The 11,259-nt window shown below is 58.5% G+C and overlaps 1 protein-coding gene across 3 annotated transcripts; it reads right to left on the bottom strand.

Moving 5' to 3' along the window:
- Positions 1-298: 298 nt before the first annotated feature.
- TRMT1 (tRNA methyltransferase 1) lies at positions 299-10,595 on the bottom strand. 3 transcript variants are annotated; one of them, XM_073319447.2, is made up of 17 exons: positions 10,508-10,595; positions 8,280-8,664; positions 7,782-7,837; positions 6,987-7,108; positions 6,079-6,266; positions 5,570-5,685; positions 5,103-5,215; positions 4,267-4,415; positions 3,958-4,041; positions 3,526-3,595; positions 3,308-3,442; positions 3,032-3,117; positions 2,526-2,634; positions 2,171-2,247; positions 1,391-1,510; positions 670-784; positions 299-529 (listed from the first exon to the last, which is right to left on the bottom strand). In XM_073319447.2, exons 2-17 carry the CDS (start codon positions 8,642-8,644, stop codon positions 446-448), a joined length of 1,989 nt encoding a protein of 662 aa, XP_073175548.1. In that variant the 5' UTR covers positions 8,645-8,664; positions 10,508-10,595; the 3' UTR covers positions 299-445. The 3 variants fall into 3 exon arrangements, with proteins under 3 accessions (XP_073175548.1, XP_073175549.1, XP_073175550.1); XM_073319448.2 differs by having other exon boundaries at positions 8,280-8,668; XM_073319449.2 differs by lacking the exons at positions 299-529; positions 2,171-2,247 and having other exon boundaries at positions 695-784.
- Between the last annotated feature and the right edge of the window lie 664 nt (positions 10,596-11,259).

Genomic DNA, 11,259 nt, shown 5'->3' on the forward strand with positions numbered 1-11,259 from the left:
TAGAACCCAGGAGTCCTGTCACCCCCCCCCCCCCCATGCCTGATCGATTGCCTGTGGGGAAACTGAGGCAGAGTAGCTCCACCATCCTGCCTGGAGTCCAGCCAGCCAGGCTGTGGCTACGGAGCCCTTCCTCAGCCCAGGTGGGGAAGAAGAGTTGCCAGGCTGGGGGGATCATGGCATAGCCCTGCCTTCCCCTTGGTGCCTGCTTTGGGAAGTGTGTGTGTCGGGGGGGGGGGGTGGGAGCTGAGCTCCCCCCCCCCGTGTGCCCCGCACAGAAGCATCACACGTGAGTCTGGGCTTGTCCCTAAAAAGGAGAGACCCTTGTTTTAATGGCCGACCGCATGGAGGTTCAGGGTGGGGGAGACAGTCTTAAAACGAAAAGCTTGCACCCTCATCGAACTAAAAAAATAAAGCCCCGTAGCCTCCATTCCTGCTCAGGGCCGGGTTACGGGGGGGGGCTGTCGGTCTTCACAGCCTGGGGGGCTGGTTCAGGGGAGGGGCAGCACTTCTCAGCCCCCGCGCAGCTCCCCTAGCAGAGGGAGAGAAGCTATAGTCAGGGTTATGGGTTATTACAGCAGCACCATGGCCAGGAGCTGCCATGCTTCCCCCCCCACCCCGAGCCCCTTTCATCCCAGCTCTAGCTCCCCCTCCCCCCCGGCCAGTCCTCACCTCCTTGAGCCTCTTGTAGGGGGTGTTTTTCAAGCGGCCCCCGTCCTCTGCTCTCTCCTTCCGCTTGTTCTGATGCAGTTTCCTCTTGTCCTGCAGGGAGGTGGAAATGCCACCCCTGGAAAGGCAGGAGGGGGCTGCGTGAGGAGGGCTGCTGGGGTCGAAGTGCTATTTTAACCCCCAGGGTTAGCTCCAGCCCCGCAGTGGAGTTTGCTCAGCTACGGGCAGGAGTGACAGCAGCTGGCTCTGGGGTGGAGCACGCCAGCTGTATAACAGCATAAAGCCGCAGGCCCTGAGGAGCGTTCACGTATCCACTGGGGCTGGAGGCTTTAAAGAGACCAAATGGAAGCAGGATAAGGCTACCAGCCTGGCTGGGTAGTAGCCACACAGGGGTGGGACCTTGCTCTGATCCGGATCCAGAGTCATCCTGGCCCGGAGCTGGATTCAGGGTAGAACAGCAGCCCCCTTAACTCCTCCCCATGGGCCCCAGGTGTCCTCTTCAGCTGTCCCAGTTGGTGCCTTCCCATCAAAGATGCACTTTGCAACCAGCCCCAGGGAGGTAGATAGGGTCAGTCCTAGCTCCACTTTACAGCTGGGGAAACTGAGGCAGAGAGCGAAAGGAAGTAACTGGCCCACAAAGCCAGGGAATAGAACCGCGGAGTCCTGCATCTGAGCACCCTCCCCCAGCCGTTCAATCTTGGCCCAGTCCATCGGCTTCCCTTACCCTGCTTTAGCTCTGGCTTTAGGGCCCCAGTACGCTTCGGGATTCTCCTGGAACCGTTTCAGACCCTGCTTCCTGGATTTGGGGTTGGCGTCCTCGCGGATGGTGAAGGATGCCTGCAGCCTAGGGCATGGAGGAGAGGGAGACAGACGGCTCAGTGCTTTGCAGGGGGGGCTTCCTGAGCAGCCTGGAGTGGGGAATCCTGAAGAACTAGGCACGGGGAGAGTGGATCAGCCCCATGGGCCCATCTAGCCTGGTATTCCTCACCCACCATCCCCTGCTGCCCTGGCTCAGACCAGTGGGCTGGGGGGGCACTTTAGGTCCATGTCTCCCAGTTGTGCAACATACCTGGTGGAATAACCTGTCCTAGGGAAAGTTCCTCCTTAGTCCGCCTTAGACGGCTGTGTTGCCCTGAAGCAGCAGGGCTTGGCCATCCCCCAGACCCTCTGCACTGCAGGGGCAGGCCCTGGTCCAGCTACTGCCACGGCCCTGGAGATGTTGTACCAGCCCCCATCCCTGCGTCTTACCCAGCGATCGCCAAAGGAGGTCACAGTATCAGGATCACTCTTTTACAAATGGGGAAACAGAGGCACATGACCCACCCACACTGAAGGCCAGTGGCAGAGCCAGGCCTAGAACCCAGGTGTCTCAAGTGCTAGTCCACTGTTCTCCCCCCTAGGCCACGCTGCCTCCCCTCTGCATCCCACCAGCCCCTGCCCCCAGCAGCAAAGGCGGCAGCGGGCCAGGCACCGGCCTGATTCCCTTCGAACCCCCAGGCCGTACGTGGGCTCCACAGAGAGGATGTGGAAGGCTGGGCTGGTGTCCGAGAGTCGCTCTCTCTTCACTGGATGGATTCTCTCCTGGGGAGAGAGATCAGGTCATTTTTCCCTTGAGTTCCCCTCCCCACAGGCCTGGATTCCCTTCACACGCAGCTCAGCTGGTGCCCCTCAACCCTGAGCCGCAACAGACAGGACCCCCCGCTCCTCCCCAAACCCTGCCTCCCCCTGCTACCTTCACCAGCTTCACAGCCAGCCAGGGCTCGCATGGAGGGAGCTCACTGGCTTCAGGCATCCCCATCAGCGGTGACCTGATGGGGTGGGGGCAGACAAGAAACGCTAAGTCCACCCCCTCCACTCACCCAGCATCTCATGATGTCCCAGAGGACGGAGGGCGGGGCATCCGTCTTGATGGCGTTCTTGCAGGCGTGGGAGAGCGACACACGGTAGCCGGCGTGGAGGAGGGCGGATCTGGAACCGGAGGGGAGCCCTCAGGCCATGCTGCGGGGGGAGCCCTCTGCTGCCTGCGGGCCCCTGGGCTCTCCGAGGTGGTGGCAGCTCAGGAGGGGGCGCCCTCCCCCTCTGGGCCCTGCCCAGCACCCCCTAGTGGTGAGTGGGTAGGGGAGGTGCTTTCCCCCAAGGGAATTATGTGATGTGTCCAACCCCAGCCTCACTCCCTGCCTTAGAGGCAGCATGTCCCGGTGGAGCGGGGGGCCCCTGGTCTGGGTCTCAATCCCAGCTCTGCCCCCGCTCTGTGCCCTATTTCCCCGCCCACTCCAGGGGTGTTTAGAGCAGAAGCTCTTTGGGGCAGGGGCTGCCCCTGGCTCTGCCCGGCGCCCACTGGCTGGTCCCGTAAGGCCCCGAGTACCTGAACTGCAGCAGGGAGGGCGTGTTGCAGTGGATGGTGCTACTCAGGCAGTCGAGGGTGTAGTACAACGGGATGTCGCTCAGCTCCTGGCCAGAGGGGAACACAGTGGCTCAGCACAGGCCCCGCCCCCAGAAACCCAACTGGCCACGCCCCCAGCTCCAGGGGTCCCCCCCTCCCAGCTGCTCCCCAACTCAGACCCAAAAGAGACCACCCGATTCCCCAGCAGGGCCCCATGCCGCTTGTTCCCCCGGGGGTGCTGCCCAATTGGCCCCTCACCTCGGTCACCATGCTGAGCACCCCCTGGATCCGATCCTGTGTCCCGAACCGTCCCGGGTTGCTCCCCAAGGCCGACAGGACCCTCTGGACAAAAGCTAGGTCGTGGAGGGGCTCCGCCCACATGGGGCCACCCAGCTGGGAGAACAGAACAGAGCAGGTAAGGGCAGTGTGCCCGGCCCTCAGGGAGTGGGGTGCACCGGGGGGGACGGGGGGCTCACCTGGTGCCGCTGGTGGCAGTGCTCGCAGGAGGGGCCCACTGGGGGGCCAGAGGCAGCCGAGTATTTAAAACTGAATCAATCAGAACAGTAATTAGAGATCTAATGGAGCAGAGCCCCTCCCCCTGCCCCTCCATCCCAGCCCCCCTCCAAGCCCCCTTTCCTAACCTGAGATCTCCTAGTCCAGCTCCACCTCCAGCTGGGGACCCCCCACTCCCCCCTCCAGGGACCAGTCATCCCCTCGCCACTCCCCGCATCCATTCTGCATCTCCTTAGGGACAGGCCAGCACTGGACTCTCCCATCCAGTGGACACTAGCTCTGAGGACAAGTCCCTTCCCATTGCTCTCCAGGGCCAGGAATTGGAGTCAGCCCCTGTCCCGTGGGTGGGGACAGCTGCACTGTCCTGGGGTGAGGGAGAACCCAGAGCCCCCTACTTGCTCCCATGGCTGGTCATCTTGCCGAGTCTCTGGAAGCGGTGCGTCCCGCAGCCCACACAGTTATACACCAAGGCCTGTTTGCTGCAGAGACAGGAGGAGATTCAGCAACAATGGGCCCAGGAACAGGGAGTGGGGACAGGGCACAGCAAGCAGTGGGGGTGCCAGCAGGGGGTGCTGCAGGGCAGGAAGGCTGGCGGTGGGGGTGAGCGCCTGGCTACTCCACTCCTGGCCTCTCCAGCAGGGGGCGCTGTGGAGAGCAGGGCGGGCTAACCCTTCTGGCCAGCGCCCCAGGGATGAGATGCTCACCTGGCAGAGGCTTTCACGGTGGCCTGGCCAGTGAAGACCCGCACGAAGACCCGGATGTAGAAGTCGGCGCTGACCGACAGCAGTGGCATGATGTAGCGCTGGTAGCAATTGGCGCGCCGGTCCAGGCTGTGCAGGATGATCCGCAGGGCCTGCGTGTGGAAACAGGGTCGAGGAGCTGCCTGTGAGGCGGGAGTGGGGAGGGGGCCCTGCTCCCCTTCCAGTCCTGGGCCTGATCTCCCCAGCCCAGCTCTGCTGGGACACAAGTGCGCCAGGTCTCAGCCCAGCCCGAGCAGGACCAGCGTCCCCATCGCAAGTAGGGTCCAAGGAACAAAGGGGCCAGGGAGCAGGCTGAGCTCCCCTTCCCTCTAGGGCAGCGGTTCTGAAACTGGGGTCAGCGAGGGTTCTCCAGGGGGCCCACAAGTCATGTCTGGGGCTGCCGGCCCCACCGATCCACTCCTCTCCCTCCCGTCCAGTGCCTTCTGTACCCTGCAGAACAGCTGCTCAGCAGCGTGCAGGAGGCTCTGGAAGGCAGGGTGAGGAGCAGGAATGGGGTGCGCTCAGGGGAGGTGAAGAGGAGAAGTGGAGTGGAGCAAGGGCCTTGGGGGCAGGGGTGGAGTGGGGGCAGGGCCTGGGGCTGAGTGGGGGCTTGCGCACCCCCAGGGAAAATTAGAAGCTGGCTTGGGCATCCACAAAAAATTTTAAGTCAAAATGGGGGTCCTCGGGTTGCTAAAGATTGAGAACCGCTGCCCTAGGGCGCACAGCAGAGACAGGTGGATGGGGCGGAGCATGGAGGCAGAGGCCCCGCCCACCCCCAGGGACACCCTGCCCCCACTCACCATCTCATGGCAGAACTTGCCCTTGATGGACATGGCTCCGTACTTGCTGTAACACGTCTCCCCGCTGTTCCCGGCCATCACCGCCATGTCGGTACACGTAACACACAGCAGGCCTGCAAGGGAGACATCCCGGGGGCGGTCAGCTGAGGATTCCTCCCCCAGCCACTGACATCACCTGCTCCAGGATGCGAAAACCCAGCCTAGATGGGTCTCCGCCCAGATTCCAGAGCCTGGGACAGCCGCTGGGGCCCTCACTTCTGAGGTGGAGGAGGGAAGTGATCTGCCCTTGGGATAGATAGAACCAGGAAGCTGGATTCCTGGTCACCCTCCTCTAACCCACCAGATCCTACATCCAAAGCATCAGTGGAAGCTTGCAAATGTGGCAAGTCACTGTTGCGAGGAAGCTCGCAGTGCCACCTCCCCTGCCCCCAGCAGCCCTGATGCTCCCCCCCGACCCCGCCACTCACCTCCTTCACTCACCGCCTGCACGGCGGCATCCAGGAAGGTGGCAGGGCTGCCGTATGGGTCCAGGTCGATGATGTCGAACGGATGCTTCTCCGCCTTCTGCTGATACATCAGCATCCTGCAGGCAGGATGGGGACAGACACTGAGCAGGGGAGTCCCCGAGTGCAGAGCCAGGGAGGCCTGCGGGGCCAGTTCGCAGCTTAGGATATCGCAGGACTGGCCAAGCCCCCCACCCACACAGCTCCTCCCCCAGCCCCTACACTGGAGACCCTGCATAGGGCACAGTCTCCCTGGCTGGTTATTTATTAGGTGTAATATGGTAGCGTCTAAGTGCCCAGTTGTGGTCCAGAGCCCCTGGACCACAAAATCCCCCCCAAAATCCTCCAGGCACAAGGCCATTCACCCTCCTGCTTCTGAGCCAGCTGGATTGGGAAGCTCAGGCCAACCTGGTGAGTGGCTGTGAGTGGCTCAGCACATGTGATATCAAAGTGGCCCATCCCTCCAACTTTACCTGGCATCGGCCAAGCTCGACGTCACCAGGTGCCCAACTCCATTGAACTGGATGTTCCTCGCCATGAGCTCAACGGCTTTGGAAGAGAAATCGTTGGCCACCACAGCCCGGAGGCCGGGCACCTCCTTGGCAAAGCGGATAGAGCGGAGCCCCGAGGCAGCCAAGGCCTCCAAGATCCGCACTCCTTCCTGTGCCGGGGGGGAGAAGGGACCACATCTCAGCCAAAGCCCGCACACCCCCCTGGGTCACCGATCGGTGGGGAATCGAACACGGGACTTCTGGATCCAACAGCACAAGCCCCTGATGCCTGAGCTACAAGCCCCAGGTCTGTAGCCACAGCTGAAGCAGGCTCATCCACCTCTGCCCATGGCCCAGCCAACACGTGGGTTACATGCATCAGCGCATTGGAGACTCCTGCCCAGACACTGATGCCAGGAGCCCAGCAGTCAGCTCTGGATTAGGAAGTTTCTCCATCAGCCTGAAAGGCAAACTCCAATTCCTTTGCAAGGTTAAGCAAGACCCTGCGCGCTCACGGAGCTGGAGGGGCCAGTGCAGACCTGCCTGGAGGTTGCTCGCAGCAAGACGGTTTGCAGTGCAGTGGATGAAGGCAGTAAAAAGCTGCAGCATAAATAGGGAGGTGGTTCGGCTTCTCCCCAAGAACTGGGGTGGGGGGATGGTCAAGGGAGACTCTCCCCTGCCCACACCCTCCATCAGACATCAGGCAGTGGGAGGGCCACAGCTGGGGTGGAGAAATTTTGGGGAACCCGCCCATCCTACCCAAAAAGAGATTGCCTCATCTCTTTGGCCCGCATACACCTTGAGGCAGGGACTGTTTCTCACTCTGGGCAGTGCCTGGCAAGACGGTGACCCTGGGACTACGGGAAAGCTAGTGCTAGGTTTATACGCACCTTGCACACTTCTCCCACTGCCGCTGCCCCCTCCCCTTCGGGTGCTGGTTCTGACCCAGCCTCCTCCCCTTCGGAAAGATCGACAACCACCTTCTCGACCTTCTCCTCTCCTGGCACGGCAACTGCAAGAGACAGAGCGAGCAGTGGGGGCGGATGCAAGGGTGTCACCCGTCCCCCCACTCCAGCACTGCAACAGATCTGGGTGTTAAGGGGTCTGGGCAGCATCTCTGGGTTCAGACCTTAGGGGGCCTAGCTCTGAGCTGCTCTAATGTGCAAAGAGGCCTTGCAGTTTGGGGGGGGGGGCAGAAGGAGGGGATGCCCCTCTGTGCAGGGCACCCTCCCAGGCTGAGGAGCTAACATGAAGGCCCTGAACCATCCCTGTTCCCAGCCACACCCCGATCTGCCCACTATGCCAAAGTGTCCAGCACTCTGGCTGTTCCCTGCATCCCAGGGGCGATAGGGAGCAGCGTGTAAGAGCAGCCTCGCTTCAGCTTTGGGCTAAGGAAGCCCCTGTGGAGCCCAAACTATGGAGAGCACAGAGCAGCTTAACATTCCCACCCGCAAGCGGCACAGAAAGGGGACAACTAAGAATCAGAGCCGAGCCCCCAGCATTCCCTTGTCCTGATGCACCGGGCTCAAGGCAGGAGTCTCGGGGAGGGACAACAGGCCAGAGGGTCACAGTGGTCCCGTCTGGCCTTAAAAGCTAGCGTGCTAGTAACGGTCCTACTAATTTAACCATCCTGCTCACTGCATTGGGGCGGGGGATTTTCTAGAGAGAGAGAGATTTCCACTTACTCTGAATCCCCTTGGCCGAAAGCTGAAGGCGAATGAATTCTGTGATCACGGCACACCTGAGGCGGAAGATCAGAGAGACACACACAGGCCTTAGTGCCCATTAACGCTCAGATCTAGGCCACATCCCCTGGTAGACATGCTACTGCTCAGTTTTTCCAAGCAATTCTTTCCATTGTCACATTAGCCCTGATTTCAAAAGTGACTGGATTTTGGGGGCCCTGACTGGAGACACATTAAGGGCCCCCACAACAGCAGGTGCTTGGCACTAGAGAAGGATGGGCTAATAGGAGAGGAACGGTGGTGTTTTGGAGCCCTGGGTTCAATTCTGTGCTTTGCCACAGACTGCCTGTGTGAACCTGGGCCAATCACTTAGCCTTGGTGTCTTGGGATAATTGCAACCCTCCTGTGAGGCTGGGCAGGGCTAAGTGCTCATATATTACCGTGATGGGGGCCAGATAAGTGTAGACAGCTCCAGGCCCCCGTCTTGGTTGTACTTACGTCAGGTCTCGGTTAAACTCTTGCACAGGGTTGTAGAACACTTCGTTGGCACTGGGGAAGATGATCTTTGCTTTCCCCTCCATGATCACAGTCTCCCCAGTTTTCACGGGGCCAGCGCAGCTCCCAGTGTCCATCGCTAGATCAGATGTAGGCGGCTGCTCCTCACGCTGCTCTGGATGGGAGCCATTGGCTTCCTGTGGGCATTCCCCTTCCATGTGCTTGGAAGAACAGAGCTCTCTAGCTGGCAGATCTTCAGGTGGCAGGAATCTCCGGCCCCTTCCAGCCAGCTGATTTGTTACAGTTCTGCCCGGCTGCAGGATGCAGTGTCTCATAAACCAAGCCAGTGGAGTGAACTTAGCCTTCATCAGAACATTTTGTGTCACAGCTGTCTCCAGAATACAAGAGAGAAATAGTCCCTGAAGGATCCCCAAATACTTTATAAACTACGGTCTTACTACGGTTTGTATTGTGGTACTGCACTGGGCTTGTTATTAGGTGTATTGCAGTGGTACCTAAGAGTCACAGGCCACAGCCTCACTGTGCTAGGCACTGTTCAGCCTCAGAACAAAGACAGTCCTTGCCCCAAAGTGCCTGCAATCTAAATATAAGAAAAGGCAACAGATGGCTGTAGACAGGGGAGCAAAAGGAAACCGTATCAGTGAGCGTGATGGGCAGCGGTCTCTCTACATCAGCCAATGCCAAGTGTTTTGTAGCCATCATGGCAAAGGAGAGTTAAGGAGGAATCTGATTTAGGACAATGAAGTGGCTTTGCCAATGAGCATGCAAACACTACTTCTGCAGCTCTCATTCCTGTCGTACCCAAGCACTGCACAATCTTTAATGTCTTGCTACTCATGACCACCATGTGCTGTTATCTGCATTTTGCGGAAAAACTGATTTAGTTAAATTGCTGCAACAATCTGGTGGGGATGCAGCCTTGCCCCATAAGGGTTTTGAGATCAACAGAGCTGGTTTTGGTAAATTTACCAGCACATCTTTATACTGCTATAACCACAGCCCCAATAAAGGCGTCGCAATGATTTAATTACATATGTAGGGGAAAAAAAAATCAGTGCAAAAACCATGTGTAGACAAACCCTTAGATCATGAGCGCTGTAGGACAAAACATCTTTTTGTTTTGTGTCCATATGGCGCCTCACGCAACAGGACCCTACTCCATGGCTTGGACTCCTAGGAGTTACTGCAATCCAACAGCACTGTCAGCCCCATGCATCCAAAAATTAGTCATCACGAGGTTGGCTTAAAGTCATCAGATTTCTTTAAAACACATGAGGTTCTTTTTATTTGATTTCTGGCATGGGTGTTCACCTCTTTAAGCTTTTCACCACAAGTTCAAGGACTAGGGTGGTCACCAGTCTAGGTTTTCCCCAGGAGAGGATGTTGTGAAGGCCAAGACCATAACTGGGTTCAAAAAAGAACTAGATAAAGTCATGGAAGATAGGTCCATTAATGGCCTTATCCAGGATGGGCAGGAATGGTGTCCCTAGCCTCTGTTCACCAAAAGCTGGGAATGAGCGACAGGGGATTGATCACTGGATGCTTCCCTGTTCTGTTCATTCCCTCTGGGGCACCTGGCACTGGCTGCTTTAGGCAGACAGGACACTGGGCTAGATGGACCTTTGGTCTGACCCAGTAGGGTCATTCTTATATTCGCCCCTTTTTTTGCAGTAGCTTTCCCCGATGAACCAGTTCAGATACCACAGGGTGGGTTTTGGGGTCTTTTGGTAGCGACTAATAGAGTATGGATGGTTATTTTTTTCTAAAACAAAAGCTTGAGATCTCACGTAGTCACCCAAGACAAAGAGCCACGGTTTTCGGAAAGGGCGGGGGGAGAACAAGCCACCCAGTATCATGAGACTTACAATGACAGTGAAAGACATCCCCACCTCCCCCCAAGCCTGATATTTTTTGGGAGCTAGTTAAAACTGCTTGAAGGACTAGGAGGCCCCAATCCCTCAGAATTAAAGTGGGGGAGGGTGACTCCGTTTGAGGCGCCGATGCCAGGTTTTGAGCTCGTGCAGGATAACTCAGAGGAGGAGAAAGGGGGAAGAATAATCCCCAAATTCCCCCCCCAAGCAGAGGATTTGAGAGCTGAAATTTGAGGTGCCCCCCCAAAAAGCTAAATTAATGCTGAGCCCACGGGGCCCTCCCTGCGGTGCGGGGCAGAACATCCCCTTCCCCCAATTAACACCCCAGGCTTCCCTCACCCAAAGAGCGCAGCAAGCTTAGCCTTCCCTCCACGCCTTCCAGGAGCAGCTACATGGACGGCGCCATATTGTATCCTGCGGGGAGCGATCAGGTGACCCCCATCCGGCCAATGGGAGGTGCCATGTACAGGGCGGCTAGAGGGACAAACAACTTGGCGGCTGTGACCAAAACGCGACCGGAAAATCAATCCCATTGAGAATGGGTAGTGGGGGGCAGCTGAGCTAGGGACTGGGTTAAAGAGGAGCCCTGCCAGGCGGGGAGCATGTCCCTCTTTTGGGGATCACTGTCAGGCTGCTCCCCCTTTAATGTGGCCACATCATGACTGCAACCCAGGCAGCCTGACGACAGAAATCACCATGGCACAACACAGGGGCTGGCGTGAGACATCCATCGAGTATCCTGCAAAATGCAGCCATGTCAAGGAAGCTGCATGGCAGCAGGTGTGCAAAACCTGCCACTGGTTCGAAGGGCCATTTTGTGGACTGAGCTATGGTTCCCCACCCCCAGTCTCATCGGGATCCAGCAGATGCCCTGAGATCGGCACATAACCTGAGGGGTGGAGATCCATAGCTGACCCTATCCTCCCCCTCCTCCGCCTCCCCTCCCCCCGGAGCAGAGGGGCTCAGTGGGTATAGATCTGTATTCCCATTCCTTAGTCCTCTGCACAGGCTTGGGGGGGGGTGTCAATGTCATCTCCCCCCATGAGGCTCATGAACCCCTCCGAGAGCCCTCAGCAGCATCCCAGGAAGGG

This window comes from Lepidochelys kempii, chromosome 20 (assembly GCF_965140285.1).
Source record: "Lepidochelys kempii isolate rLepKem1 chromosome 20, rLepKem1.hap1, whole genome shotgun sequence".
NCBI lineage: Eukaryota > Metazoa > Chordata > Testudines > Cheloniidae > Lepidochelys > Lepidochelys kempii.

What these genes read in the sequence shown, in the direction of transcription:
- TRMT1 (XM_073319447.2), bottom strand. Translation starts at nt 8,644, where the DNA reads ATGAAGGCTAAGTTCACTCCACTGGCTTGGTTTATGAGACACTGCATC. An exon ending in TCGAGCTTGGCCGATGCCAG is followed by an intron (nt 5,686 to 6,078) that starts GTAAAGTTGGAG and finishes TCCTGCCTGCAG; the next exon opens with GATGCTGATGTATCAGCAGA. An exon ending in TGCTCAGCATGGTGACCGAG is followed by an intron (nt 3,118 to 3,307) that starts GTGAGGGGCCAA and finishes CCCTCTGGCCAG; the next exon opens with GAGCTGAGCGACATCCCGTT.